The sequence below is a fragment of the Phasianus colchicus genome, chromosome 2 (genome assembly GCF_987193195.1).
Source record: "Phasianus colchicus chromosome 2, bPhaCol1.hap1.1, whole genome shotgun sequence".
Lineage (NCBI taxonomy): Eukaryota > Metazoa > Chordata > Aves > Galliformes > Phasianidae > Phasianus > Phasianus colchicus.
The window spans coordinates 87,462,476-87,478,366 of record NC_143437.1 but is presented as its reverse complement, the minus strand read 5'-3'; the positions used below and the strand labels follow the sequence as shown (position 1 = coordinate 87,478,366).

Here is a 15,891-nt window from a genome sequence, read left to right as displayed (position 1 = left end):
CAGCAAAACCTAGCTGGAAAGCTGCTTAGCATTTGTACAGCAAGTCCTATCTCTTAGTAAGAACAGGATAATAAATAACATAAGTAATGATGGAAAATATGGGAAACAGGACTGTTTTCTTCTTTAAAGCTGCTAGGCTACCTATTAGGTAGACATCTGTTCCTTTCTTCATGCATATTCTTGACAGCAAGTACAGGATAAATAATTGAATACTGATAGAAACAGACTCTCCAAATAAAAAATGCTGAAATAAAGCGTTTGAGTCCAGTATATTCATTGTACTTACCTATCACATTGGACAATTTTTACTGATTAATTATATATCATTTGAAACTATGCTTCTGAATTTTAAGTCATGGTTATGTGGCTCTCCCTGGGAAAGTAGTTATGCATAAAGAGAAAGCTAGAGCTTGTTTTCCCTTCATCATCCGGGTGTCATTTATTTGAATAACCCTGATAGCCATCCTTAAACTGTAGCACAGAGACCCAAACACTGAATGTTTTAAATATCATAAACACAAACAGCACTACAAGCTGTTCTTGGAGGGGTGGAGAAGATCCTGGCTTTGGCTTCATAAACCTAAAATATCAAGTCCTTGACTAAGTTGTTCTTCCACATGCATACACTCTAGCAGTCACTGACAGAAGTGGTTTCTAGGACCAGACAGACTTAACCATTTGACTGATCTTACAAACTTCAGTGTCTCCTGTCAGGCTAGCCTGATTCCCTCTTCATGTATGAATTTGTTTCTTTCCAGTTGCCCAGGATTTTATGTCAAGATTCATAAATAAATTACTGCTTTACCCACAATGATGCAACATCTCAGCAGTGGTCATTCGCACACCTTTTTGAGTGCAGTTAACATGGGAGTGCTGTAGTATGACAATGAAACCAAGGAGGAAGGAGAAGTCCAGCATTTCATAGAAAGTAGGGCTAGCAATTCAGTTATGTATATTTGTATTTAATGCTAGTGCTCTTAAGTAGAGCACACTGTTCCTTTATGTTCTCAAATATTTTCTTTATTTTTGGAGGTTATTCAAAGCTGCATCCTTGGCAGCTAATTAGATGGCTTGAAAGATGCCAGATGAGCTGTGGAGGAAGAGGAAGTGTTACATGAGAACAGTGAGCATGATCTCTGGCACATGCCTTTGTAGTGCCATGTCCCCATCTTTTCCTGGATGACGTCCTGAGACACTGGAAGAGTTGGCAGGATTAAGGGAGCAGGATAGAAATGCTGCAGAAGCAATAATATTGAAGAAAAGGAAAACAAGATGAGAAAACAGTTGCTAAGATGTTAAAAAAAAAGCCATCAGTGAAATGTAAATTATAATAATTTTTTAGAGGATTGAGAGCCTACTTGAGGATGTATTTTAACTTATGATTACTTAAGGCGAAGGGATTTTTATAGAGTATGATAGCTTGCAGGCCATTGGCATGCTACATTCTACAGCATTCCAGATTCCCCAGTGATATTCTGTCCAATACTCTTTGGGCCTTATCTCAAAAAAATTTGATAGATTCCACTAGCATGTCATTATATCAGTATTTTCTTATACCTATTTGAAAATGTATAAGCTGAATCTCAAGTGGCCTTCCAATTATGACATAAATGATATATCAAATTAATTTAAATACTTAACTATTGAAGTTAATGCAGATTTTATAGCTAATCACATTTTGATCTATATTAAATAAAGGTCTACAATCATGATAATCTTCAGAATGGGGCAAATTCCATTATTTTCTTCTTTTTAAAGTAATTACTATTTATGCACTATTTAACTTCAAAATAAAAGCTTTTTTATTATTATTTAATTAGTTCTATTTTCTGCTAAAGTAGCTGATGGGAAAAGAATAATGTTCTTCACTGGAATTGGCTTGTTCGAAATTCAGCAAAAACAGTGCTGGAAAATTGACTTTCTTCTTTTAAATATCAAGTTAAAAATCAATGTTGTGATAACACAAAGGACACAATGCTAGATAATGAAAGGTGATTAGCAGTTAGAGATGTAAAGAGACAAATAACGTTAACCTCCCCTGTAATAATGCATACTGGGTTCTTATTGTTATTGATCATTTTTTAACTGTTTCTCAAAATAATCTGAACATCCACATGTATTTTCACTGAGCCCAAGTAACTATTAGCTTTTACAGCACTGCTAGATAATCATTTATTTAATCAATTTGGTGTGACAAATTAAAATAAACTTTGTGTTTCCAGCAAATTTGTAAGGCAAAAATACATTTTTAAATGTAATTTTTGTTCAAATACCCTGAAAAAAGAAAGCTAAATAAAAACTCAACTAAAGATATTTAAAGAACCATAAATTCAAACTGTAACTTACCAACTCATCAGTTTTTATGTGTAACTCTTCATTTTTTTTTAATTATCTATTTTTAAGTAAACAATAAAATATAGAGGGATTTAACAAGCATGTGTTATTTCAAAATGTCTGTCATTTTGTCTGTATTTTCTCCTAATTTTTTCTGTTTGGAGAAAGTTCACTGGATTATTGTAGATACTGTAAAACTGCTATAGCCTGAATTTACACAGTGATTTTCAGCCTCTACTTGTAACGTCAGAATTTGGGGCAGAATTTAACCTTTACAATTAATCAGTAGTCATAAGAAGCAAGTTATTCATCTGACTTCAGAAGTTTTATTATAATCCACTGTTTCTGTATATGTAGTTTATGTAACCATCATACAGATTGCTTTCTTACTGTCAGTGTTAAATTACGGATTTCACTCCTACAGGAATACTTGTAAATTAACACACATTAATGTTGCTAAAGCACATACTGCAAGGATAGAAACCACAATAAATATTGTGGACATTAACAGATATATTCTAATCTGTATTTTGTCTTTTGAAGTACTTCATATCCAACAGCCAAATGAGGAAGATACTATAGATCGACTTACATTAAATATAAATTCCATTTTTCTTATATATAAACACCCTTTTATAAACATTTTTGATAAATGTGTTTGTTTGTTGGGTTTGTTGTTGTTGTTTGGTTGGTTGGTATTTTACTGTATTCATATAAAAGCTTTCTGAAATTATTATTAGTACAGTCCTAAAGATATTGTTTAGAATAGTTTTATTTCTAGGTGCTTGCTGAGGCAGCTTTGTTCACAGTTTGGGAGAAAAGGTGACCACATTTCCATTTTCCATCATGGAAGAATTCTCCAGGAGAATTTATTGAGTTTACATGACTAAAACGTAAAGCTTATGGATAAGGTTTGGAACTCAAACTGCTTTGAAGTTTGTTCTACCTATTCATGCTGTGATAGCATCTCTGGATTTAGAAATACAATCGCTTCCACGCTGAAAATTCAATTGAGAAAACTTATTAGTGATATAGCTTCAAGGGATTGTGGGTTCAGGTGGTACCATTTGATAGTTCATCACAAAGTGGGATGTCTATGTTTATAGATAGAACAGTCTTGTTCAATTAAAATAAGTTATACTGATGCTTTAAGTGATATTTCTGACTACCTGAGATGTTTGGAAATCAGATGCTGAAAAGATACCTTTTCAGTACAAAACCTCTTTCTCTTGTCAAAGACTTCTTGTGCCAGAACCTCATTTCTGAGAGTGAATTCTACAGAAAATGGGGAAATTCATGGTCTAGGAAATCTCTTCATTCATTAAGACAAAGGGATGACTTGCCATTTTGCTGCTTCAAGGGACAGGTTTGATCAAAGTTTACTGTTCTTTGGAGCTTGGTGGTATGCGATAATGTAACTCTTCTACGTACCTCTGACTTTCAAAGCCCTAGATGCTAAATGTCAAATATAGTGTATCAATTAAAGTATTTCAATTATGTTTTTCAGAACATGAGAGTACGGACAGTAAAAGGACAAGATTACTATTCTAAAACAGGAGCAAAATTCCATGGAAAAATGGAACAAAAATTTCTGCTGGTTGACTGTAAGAAAGTTGTTTATGGTTCTTACAGGTAAGATCTGTCACTGAGGTGCTCATAGATTACCTGTCATCTTAGTACTTCACTTACTGCAAAGTAAGTGCAAATATTTTTTTCCATTTCTAAAAATTCTTCAAAGAATCTCCAGGGGCAAATTTGATTATTTTTACTGTAATTTGACAAGTTGTCATAGAGACTTATTGGAAGCTAAAATGGATATATCTTTTGGTTTTTTTCTGAACATTTGATGAAAAAAGAGAAAAATCCCGATTTATTTTATATTGAGTTATTCTTGCTTAGTGTTCACCCCAGAAAAGGCTTTCAAAAAATTTCATAAGCTCTTTAGATACTTTTTCCTTGTGGTAATCTTCTAAAGTTAAAATTATAGACCTACTCTATGCACTCTGTATTATATCATGGTCAAATTCAGAATTGTACACGATATGTTGGCATAGTCTCTCTTTATATTTGGATAAGTTTTTTTATTCTACTTTCTGCTTCTACTTTCTGAATTCTAATATATTCTTGCAAGGCAGAAGACAGAAGAACTTACAGCTTTGCAGAGTTGGGAAGAAGTTAAAGCAGTAACAGTTTTTATCTCACAGATTATTTTTCTTATCTTCCTGGTTCACTTCTCTCTTTTGGCCTACCGAATTAATTTCTGCCAGCCTAGTGCCTGGGTGCCAAATACATAGCCACTGATTTTTGTATATTTCAACTACTGTAAGCTTTTGAAAATCTGTCTCTATTTCCTCTGAGACTCAAGCAGCATCTAATTTAGATTGATATGTGTAAATGGTAGTGAGATAAGTCAGAAGTTCATAAATGAGTCAGTATAAGGGAGTCCAGAGACTCTGCCTGCTTTGACATCTACACACATTGTTAGAGTCTGTGAGAATGTGATCGGTTTTCTCATTTCTTTTTGAAAAATAACATGACTTTAAGAGCTAGCACAGAGGCAGGAATCACCAATTTCTGTTGAAATTAAGCTTTCTTTGGAAAAAAATTCAGCGACTTATGGCAAGAAAGATGAGTATATTCTGAAGTCTTGCTCTTTGAATTCAGTTTAATTTTTTTTTTTTACAAATTTTGCAAAATATATTGCTCTCAGTATGTGCTTCTGTGAAAATAAAGATAAAAAAAATTATGTATCATAATTTTAAGCTCATTACACTATTCCCCCAAAAATTCAAAACTAGCAAATAAAATTTAATCGGCAAGCTATTTATGTGAATGCAACAAACCATTTTCCTCACAAGCAGGAGAGGCAAATAAAACAAGTTTATTGCTTCCATTTAACTTTTTTTTTTTCCAGTTATTTTTGGCATTAAATTAGGATCATAGGACAGAGGGTTTTTTTTGATTTGTTGTAATCTATAAATTATATGCTTTCAACACCATGTTATTAGGCTTAATGAAATATCCTTGGTGTAGTTGTTAATGTATTTTATCTCATATTGCAGCTACAAAGTAGCAAACCTGGTTATATTTAAGCATGGTAAAACTTTTCCATGCACAACTGAAAGAAAGAAAACTTCCTTCATTAGGATATTGTATATTGCAATTTATAGAAATGTTAATATTCAATCCCATGTGCATGCTAGAACTTGAAACTTATTGACAATTTTTAGGTGCATCTTTTTGAGAAGTTGTTTAGAGTAAAGTATATTCAGACCTGTGCAAACAGTTTCATGTATTATGTCAAATGCAGTTTTTTCAACACATAGCCATAATCTAGTGTTCTCTGATTCAGGAGTGGATCTGGTTAATTCTGGCTTAGACTTTGTAGAGGTAATTCTGCACAATTAGGTATTTGTGTTCCAGCGTTCTGTACTTGAGAATACTTTTTGCAGTATTCACTGTTTATAACAGTTTTTAAGTAGTTATTTCTGCTCCCACTGAAAGCAGTGGAAGTTTTCCACTGAGTTCAAGTTGTATTAGATTAGATCTTCTAAAAGCAAATTGTATGAATCCTACTCTCAGTTTATTTATTTACTAGATCTATGTTCACTTGATTCATTTTTTTTTTCAAGGACCAGTGATATATATTAATTCAAAACTGTTCCTGATGGTCATTTTTTCTTCTTTCAGCTTTATGTGGTCTTTTGAAAAAACCAACCTCAGTATGGTTCAAGTTATAACAGGACAGCTGGTTGAATCCTTTGATGAAGAGTTCAGGACACTGTATGCCCGTTCTTCTGTTCCTAGTTCATTTGCCCCTGAATTAGTGCGGGTCAACAGCCGCAGGACACTCTGGGATAATGACACATACCAACACTCAGTGTCTTCCTTAGCTTCAGTTTCTAGCCAAAGAAACCTTTTTGGTAGACAAGACAAGATTCACAAGTTAGATCCTGTTTATTTGAAAACTCGTGGACGATTTCCAGTAAATGAAATAGATAAATTTGGCTTGAGAAATCAGACTTTTAATAAACAACCATTTCATCCAGGTTTTAATATGCAAAATCCAATCCAGCAGTATCAACCCAGTGAAAAAAATGAGCACTGGAAGAGACATAGTTATGCTGGGGAGAAGCCAGAAAGGACATCTTACCTACTGCTCAACAGAGCTATTAATAGAGCCAATAATCCATCAAATACTTGGAAAATGCCATCTGATAGCCTTAGTATTGTATCTTCATTACGAGGAGGATATGCAAATAACTACAATACACCCCAACAAAGTTTTGCTGATCAATTTTCACGACCAAAGGTAAATCTTGCAGAAAGAAATTCAATTGTACGGAGGTCTTTTAATGGGACAGATAATCAAATCCGCCACCTGCAGCAAAGGATGCCGACACTCGAACACACAACAAAATCATTCCTACGTAACTGGCGAATTAAATCATATTTAAATGACCATTCTGATTATCCAGTAGAGTCTAACGGATCAGCCTTGGGTGACAGATATGATGGCTATGACACAACTGAAAATATTAAAGCTCATGCTCTGTACTCCCACTCTCGCTTACGATCATCATTAGTGTTTCAGCCAACTTTACCCGAACAACAGGAGGTAAGCAGCTGTGCAAGTTCTTCAAATTCAACTATAATTGGGTCAGAGGGAAGTGAAACACCTAAAGGGACATCTAATCATGCACCAAGTTTGGAGAATGGAACAGATAATACTTCAGAAGAGCTTAGCACAAATGCCTCACCTAAATCAGAGGCACCCAAAAACCACAAAATTCAAATGGCAGAAAGCAGAAAGCCTATTGTAAATTCGGATGCAGTAGCAGACCCATCTGCCTATATATACACAACGCTCTGTGCAGACAAACATGCAGAAAACATGAAAAATCTTCAAAATGACAATATCCTTAAAAGAAGAAGCTTTCCCATGTTTAATTCAAAGTCTATATTGGACCCTCATGCCGATAGACACACATCCAGTTACGTTTACAGCACACTGACTAGGCATAGGCTTAAGCAGCCAGTTAGTCCAAAAATCCCAGAAGATACACTAAAGGGCTCTAAAAGTTTGCATAGTATGGCCAACCATTTGCCACAGGAGGAAAAGGATCTTAAAGGAGAGCTGAAGAACCCAACTGCTACCAAGGCAATCTCTATGGCTGTTCTTGCTGAAGCTATCAAAGAGGAGTCTGGTAAGGATTGTACATCAAAGAAGGAAAGTAAGAATTCCCCAAATTTTCTAAAGAAAGGATCCCAAAAATTGCGGTCCCTTCTTAATCTCACACCAGACAAGAAAGAAATCTTGTCAAAAAACAAAGGTCCTGCCTTTTACAGAATGTGTAGTAGTTCTGACACTTTGGTTTCTGAAGAAGAGAATCAAAAACCAAAGATCTCTGAGAATAAGACAGATTCTTCCCCAAGGAGAAAGAGAAACACATCAAATTCACAAGGTAGCTTGAACAGAAGTAAAGAAGATGTCACTTCGAGCCCATCAAAGTCTCCAAAGTCTCCAAAGCCTCAAAAACCTCCATCTGATGAAAGCAATAAAAAGTGTCCTGTCTTGTGCCCTCTTGAAACTAAGTTCACAGAAACTGCAGGAGATGCATCTACCCCAAGATTTAATACGGAACAGATTCAGTATCAAGATGTAAAGGATATTACCACAAATGCTGCTCCTGAAAGTGCCCCTGTTTGTGCTCTACAAAGAGCAACCTCAATGACACCGCAACTGGCAAGTTCAAAACATCAAGAGGATCTCAGATCTCGTTCAAGTGAAAGACGTGTTTATAGTCGCTTTGAGCCATTCTATAAGATGGAAAATGCTAGTCAACTTGTAGGAAATACACTAAATAGCAGTTCACATCTCTCAGATATGAAAAGCAAGACCTTAGGGAATAACTATGGCAGAAGTAATCACCTGGTCAGCTACAACTCAACTGCTTATCATCCATTTCAGCCTAATGAAAATAAACTGAGAGGATTCATGCAGAAATTTGGGAACTTTCTACACAAAAACAAGTAAAACTTCTGTTACTGTTGTTGAAATACAGTGAGATTAGCAAAGCTGTACATTCCTAACTGGACAAGACAGATGAACTTTTTTGTAGTTTTGTAGTTTTGTAGAATTTATTTAGGTTTCTTCAGAATCAAGGACAATTGAATGAATGTACATATTTTTACATAATTATACTAGGATTATTATACTTCAGTCGTTACTGAAATTCTGAGTCCAGAAAACGTCTCAAGGGAGTTGTTTATAGTGTTTATATTGTAAGATTACTTTTATACATTTTCTTTGTGAAGAAAGTATGTGTTAGCATATTGTAAGATTGCCTGTGGGGGAAAAGAAATATAGAGAGTGTTTTTAAACTTGAAATAATACTGTTTCCAAAGATAATTCCTTTAAAAATAGGATAGCAGTAGGAATAGTGGCTCTTTCAGCATTTATGTACATTTTCAAATGATAAACACAGATGTTAATGCATTGCACATTACTTATCTTTAAACTCATTTTTAAACCCTCTTATAGATTTCATCTTGGTAATAATTTACCCCCTAGCATCATATCGAGCTGTTTAGGCAGCAGATGGATCTTAATTCATTGAATTTTCCATTTAATATGATATTTTCTGAACTATTTGGCACACATCTTAAAGTGACTTTAATCCAAGCTTTCACAGTCTTGTTTACATGGCTAAAATAATGTGAATGTAGGATGAATGTTTAAAAAAAAAAAAAAAGAAACAAAAAAACCCTCAACAGCTTATAAACAGGATGCCTTCAAAAGAACTTATAACTGGTTTAAATTTCAATGAATTAAGTACTATTGTATAACATGCCAGTATTCTGTAATGTATTCTAAAAATAATTCTTTGTTAGATTTTTCTATTGTTTCCATGAAAAAAAGTGGATTTCCATTTCTCAGGTAAGTCTTAGAGTTTCATATGCAATAGTCTGTGTAAAGTGTTGCCAGATTATGTGCAACTCTGCCTTTAATAACCTATTTTTTTGATATTAAGGTTGCAAGTACTTAGACCAGGCATGTGAGGGAGGTTGTAAGCTCAACACTGCAGTGCTTGAATATTCCATGCCCTGTTGCTTTAAGTCAGGAGGAGCGTCAGAAGGCCAGGAGCAATTAGACATCTAAAAATGAGACTGATGAAAGCCGCCACATCAAGCAATATGATACTTCTCCTAAAGAAAGTATCAATGAAGGGTGATAGCAGCAATTGTTTAATGTTAGTGAACGTATTCAGGCACCTGGATGCAATCTAAGGGGATATATATGTGTGTTCATTTAGACTTTCAGTCTCTCAGTCATAAGAACTTTCTTGATATTAAGTGCCTATAGCAGATCAGTGCATACAGAAAAACACAGGGATGTGGTGTGTTTGCAGCAAGGCATCTGCTTCTTACCTACAGCTCATAGTCAAAGCATCCACTTTGCTCATTGGTGTGGGTTTTTCTTTCAGGAGAGCACCCGTAATCATTTAGCTGCAAGATGCTCTGGGACAGTCTTGTTCCATTTGAATTCTGTAAAGCTGTTCTACCACACTTTACATTATTACATGTTAAGAGGGCTGAAGACAAGAAAGTGGACATTTCTCTGATTATGGCAGTCAGCATTTTGGAAAGGCATATTTACATCCTTGCCTTGCTAGCACACCTGCCTCTTCTCGGTAGTTGTCTTAGGCACGTTTTGAGAACAACAACTGAGAACTAAGCTCCAGTGGGATCATGAAAAGAACTTTCTTAGGAAAAAATATACCTGTAGCAGGCACTGGGGAACTCAGCATTTTTGGGATTTAGGCAATACTGTAAATTTTCAGCAACAGAAATTTGGGTAACTTCATTGCTGAAAGCTTATGTACCTTATACAGGGTCTTCATGTTTCAGGAGCATGTTTTAGGAGACCATTTCTCTCTTAGATCTAAAAGGTCCTACAGCATTCCATGCCAGAGTCCCACTGCAGAGGTTGTGGCTTTGTCCTTTAAAACATCAAAAAGGCATTTCATGCACCAGCTCAATTGAGTTCATTTGTCTGTGCTACCTGTGGTGCTGAGAGGAGATTTTATATGGAAATCTCATCACTAGAATCTGCCCTGACTCCCATGAACTTGCTGTAGCTATTGGCAGTGATTTCGGTGAAGCAGTGCAAGCTTTTTCATTCAAACTGTTTCTCAGGCAAACTTACTAGGTTGATGCATTATAGTAATTACTGTTTCACTGTGGGGATGGTATTTATTTTTAAGGGCCTTGTGTCTCAATCCTCTGCTGAAAGTTTCAGTCTCCCCTTTACCTATGATTTACTTGGGATGGAAAAGACTATGAGTCTCTAAATGAACACTGGCCACTTGATCACTCCATGCTAAAATGCCCTACTACATATGTTTCCCAAATGACCATTCATACCGTCCTGTCAGAAGCAGCAATTTCAGGCCGAGATCCCAAAGCAAGTTTTATCTCCTTAGTATTATATGCGTATTTTCAACATAGGCACAACATACTTCCCCAGCTACCCAGCCAACAGCAGTGCAGCATTACACTTATTTCTGAGTCTTAATGTGTGTTAACAAGGCAGAATGTTATTCAGGATGGTGCCTGAATTAACTGTACAGCAAAAGAAATAAGTGAAGGTGCTAGCAGTGTCTATGGTGCGGATAGGCTTAGGGAAGATATTTAGTTTTTCCTCACAAGCTCTGGCATACATCGGTAATACTAGATTTGGGAAGGAATTGAGAGAGAACAAGGGCCTTCTGGAAAGTTTTGAAGTGACAGTTCTTTGCATTTTGTAGTAGAATGTGGGAAACATATTTTGATACACTTAGGAATCTTTTTCTGTATTTTCCAGAGTGGGTTGTTTATAAGAGAGTACTGAGAAAGCAGGTATTTTAATTTACCAAGTCACCTATATATAATTCCATTTTGTATTTGTACACAGCAGATTAAGTGTCTTCAGTGAAGAGCCTGCTCTTATGCTTGATAATGCAAAAAATTAATCACAGTAAAATTTTCTTTTTCATTTCCATGTATCTCCTCAAAGACCATGCATTGAGGCCTGACCCAAGATTAACTGAACTGAATGAAAATCACCACTGGTCTCAGTGAAAGTTGGATCAGACACACAATGTAATGATACCACTATTTTAGAGGTGTGACAAAATGCTGCTTGGAAAGCATGCGGCCCTGGCTCTGTGGGAGCAGCAGCTTGATGCCCTGCCTGCAGCTTTAGAGATGAGGGAGCCCTTGGAGGAGTTCCAAGGGAAGTGATGCAAGGACCAACTGCCTTGTTGTTCCCACTGGAATTGTGTGTTATAGGTGGGGAAGCAGTGCTCAGCTGTTTGTGTCTGATTTGCCTCCTGTCTGTGGAGGATCCCACCTGTTCCACAAAATAGATAAGTGTGGAAAAAAATGCATGTGCTCTTTGCAAAATCTGTGTCTTTTTGGAAGGAGGAATAGAGCTTATATTTTTAAACTTCCTTTTCCCCGAGCTTGTCTTGATCTTTCTGCTTTTCCCAAGGAGATGCACTTTGTTCAATGTGTCCTAAATGTGCTTTGCACATTGCAGGTTTGTTACACCCTGCACACACCCAATGTACTCCCAGTTTTGTAAGGCTCTGAAGTAATAGGTATTGCCACGCATGATGGTCTTTTGGCCAAATGGCTTGGGAGTTGTGAAACACACAAAAAATGATGTGTCATTTTCACATTACATAAAACTCTGTTAGATCCAGATTATCAGAGTTACACAGTACTAAATGTGGCCCTTAGGAGCACCGTGGGCAGCTCATACAGGAAATACAGACCCCTCATACAGCACTCGTTCAATTTGTGTTGTAAATAAACCACCTCAACATATGATCATAACACCCAGTGAATTAATTGCTTCATTTCTTCAGCCTTGTAGTAAACAGTTTTTACTGCCTTTCAGATTGCAAAATGTTGGTTATTTTATTAATGAGCTTGCACAGCACTCTATTCATGCTAACGAATATGAACTTTGTGTAAATAAAAATTAAGACAAATTAAATTTCCGGCTGTCTAATTCACAAGGGTAATATTTTTTGTTAGAAACCTTGACAGAAAGAAAGCTTATCAGGTAATAGATGTTTGTGCACTGATAGATACAAAAGCAAGACCATTCAGAGAAGAACTGTATTTGATCATTTTTTGGCTTTCTGAAATATATAAGGGAATGTTGTGGTTTAAAAAAGAAGTCATAAAAAAAAAAAAATCACAAAATCTGTGCCAAGATAGTGTAAAAATAAAATTTAAAATGGCTCCACTACGCGGTACGATAAATATCTTTTCTTCATTCGTAGCACTTTTTTCCTTGCTATTTCCTGACATAAACTGTACAAACACAACTGGCTGTACAACAGTGTAATGAACAGAAATCAGTAAGAACTTATTCCCCAGATCAATATTGTACTGCACAGTACAATATTTGTGGTTTGCTGTTTTTTTTTTTTAAACTTTATTTTGATTTAAGCTGTAGAATTAGAACAACATAAATCTGCAGTAGTTCATTGGTAAATGAAATCTGTTTCTCTAGTTTTGTGTTAAGTTGCATGAATACATACTCCATTAGCACACCAGTGATGAGAAAAGTCTGCACTGCTCACATGCCATCTTGCCATTTCATTTTATACAGATGCTTACAGATGTCTTACTGCCTTTTTGTAGACTATGACATTTTTGTTTCCAGCCCTTAACAAAGAGTTTCAGTTAGGTCTCCTTTATTTTACATTTGAACATGGTGCCAAAGAAATGTTGCGTGTTCTGACAACTGCTTTGAGAAATGGAATGGAAGAAACCATGTGCTTTTGACAGTTGCAGAATAGAGCTACATTGCTCTTAGGCATAGCTAGTGGTTTGGTTTTCTGCTTTAATGACATGACTTGTTAAGTTTGCTTAACTCACTTCTGGCTTCTAGCAGTCTCCTCCAGGTCAGTATTTAAAAGCAGTTTTCATATATTGCAATGCTAAAGCAAAAGTAAGTCCTGTTTTTGAAAATCCCAAAGGATTTTGGGTCCTATACTTCCAAGTCAAGTTTTTGTACATCTTGAGAATATCTTTTTCTGGAAGATCTCTGGACATCTCTTCAGAAGAAGCTGATGGATTCTGTGAAGAATATGCACCTTTCTCCCATCACAGGTGTTAGACTAACTAAAAATTTCATGGACAAACACAAATGATTTCTGGGGAGAAAATAAGCATTTCTGTTAAGAGGCTCGTGATTCATGTTTATTTTGATACTGTTGATTCTATATGTAAATATAGCTGAAAAAACCCTACTTCCTGCCTGTATGAAGTAGAGAACTGATGACAGTCCAAGTATCATTATTATAAAGACTTAGCACCAATAGCAATATTTCATTGTGTTTGAGAAATGAATGCAACTCATTTATTAGCATTCAAACACAGGACTCTTACTTGTTTGTTGTACATTGTCTGTTCTTGCCTCATTTAGCAATCAGCCTGCTCAAAATGCAGACTGGTTGTCCTTAATTTCTCAAGACCCTGAATAATACCTGGAAAAACATATCCAGCGAAGCATTAAACATCCACTTAACTTTAAAACAGGAGGTTAGTACCAGGCTAGGACCAGGCTCTGAGCATCCTAATTTAACTGTGGATGTTCCTGTTCATTGCAGGGGAGTTCACAGAATCATAGAATCACAGAATCCTTAGAGTTGGTAGGGACCTCTGAGGTCCATTTAGTCCAACTCCTCTGCAATGAACAGGGACACCACAGCTAGTCAGGTTGCCCAGGGCCTTATCCAGCCTCACCTTGAAAGTCTCCAGGGTTGGGGCATCAACCACATCATTAGGCAACCTATTCCAGTGTCTCACCACTCTCACTGTAAAAGATTTTGTCCTTATATGTAACCTAAACCTACCTAAAGAGGGTACTCTTTGAGCTTGAGTTGGACTAGATGACCTTTAACATTCCCTTCCAACTCAAACGATTCTATTATTCTATGATAGTGTAAATCCTCCTGAGATAAAACATAACACCAGCCATAACTATATGTGTTTTGATAAGTATTGGTGTAAAAATCTCAGTGTAATTCTAGCTGACATATTTTGGGAAACTGCTGAATGTATGTGATTTAATTTGTTTTAATGATTTAATTGTTTTCTTTGAGCCATGTCTAATTTTACCCATGTTGATGCTGCATTTTGATATCATATCTGGCATGTTTCTTCAAAATCTCACTTATGCCAGTATGAGAATATTGCTCTTGCTTTCAGGGTCTGGATCACTTTTCCAAGAGCAGGTTCCATGGACTCCTGGTGATCCAAAAGATTTCAAAAACTGACATGGAACTGAGTTCAGATTATTAAAAGCACAACAAAGCCAAACAAAAAGTCTTTAATACATATTTCCATATAGAGCAAAGGAAGCAAGTCAAATCAGAAGATGATTGATCATGAAAGTGCACATTCATAATGTAATTTTTACTGGTTGAAACTGAAAGCTGTATTTCAGTATTGCAGTCATTGATTTAAAAAAAAAAAATGCTGAGGAACACTGATCTACAGGATGCAAAACAACCATGAGAAGTGCTACAAGCACATAAAACTCGAAATAGGTTTTTCTGAGTAATTTCTGAGGGGAAAGAAAAAGAATTCCATCAAGTTGGTTTTAATACTGACAAATTAGTTCCAATACTGACAGCAATTGATTGTGCTGTTCTCATTTAAAATTGATACTTGATATGTAAATCCTTTTTTTCAGGTGGAGTTCCCAGATTACACAGCAACTGTGTTACAGATATACTGTGTATATACATATACAAACCAAAAATTGTCTTGAAATAATTTATTACTTTTTTTTTTTTTTACCAAATAAAGCGTTTCTTTTAAAGCTCAGTTCATTCCTCTGTTCTTGTTTTCACTGACTCCTATTGTTACCAACATTTTTCATTTCAAAATTTAGAGAATCTTTTAAAAAAACATTGACATCAGATATGTTGAGCCGAATGTTGTAAATGAAGGTCTCAAGGCTGCATGTGGCAGCATCAGTGTTTGCAGAGCTTCTGTGGGTCATACATTCCGCCTGACTAAAAGGAAGGAACAAAGCTGACATCACTTTAATATAAAAATTCTGGAATAAAATGTAAGTACCAATAGGCTAGATCAAGCATTAAACAGAGTAAGATCTACTGCGTTAGCATCCTGTGTTTACCTGCAAACCCTTGTATTTATTTCCTGTTAACCCCTTCTTGCTCATGATGTCAGGTTCAGTAGTCTTTTCTGTTTCCTACTTCCACCTCCACCTTAATTTCTTGTTTCCTATTTACATGAAATGTCCTTCAGAAATCTGTGTTCCTCACTGCTTGCCTTGTAAAAACAATTGAAAATCACTTCCATCACATTGTTTAAAAGAATTAGCTTCCAGCAGCTTCTTTATGCATGAGTGCATGCTACTACTGAATGGCTAATGACAAATTGATTTTCTGTCATGAATATATGTTTGGTTCCTTTGGAAAACAAGTAGGAACCAGTAACCTTTCTGAAAAGCTTACAATCTGT

At 35.7% G+C, this 15,891-nt stretch overlaps 1 protein-coding gene across 2 annotated transcripts in view; it reads left to right on the top strand.

Annotated features, from left to right (window-relative positions):
• The window catches only part of SACK1B (scaffolding CK1 anchoring protein B), a 53,333-nt gene extending 38,182 nt beyond the window's left edge, over positions 1-15,151 (top strand). For both annotated transcript variants that reach the window (XM_031610918.2, XM_090136270.1), the window contains exons 4-5: positions 3,842-3,966; positions 6,025-15,151. In XM_031610918.2, coding sequence (XP_031466778.2) covers positions 3,842-3,966; positions 6,025-8,371 — 2,472 coding nt within the window. In that variant the 3' untranslated portion in view covers positions 8,372-15,151. The remainder of the gene's footprint in view (positions 1-3,841; positions 3,967-6,024) is intronic.
• The last annotated feature ends 740 nt before the right edge of the window (positions 15,152-15,891 follow it).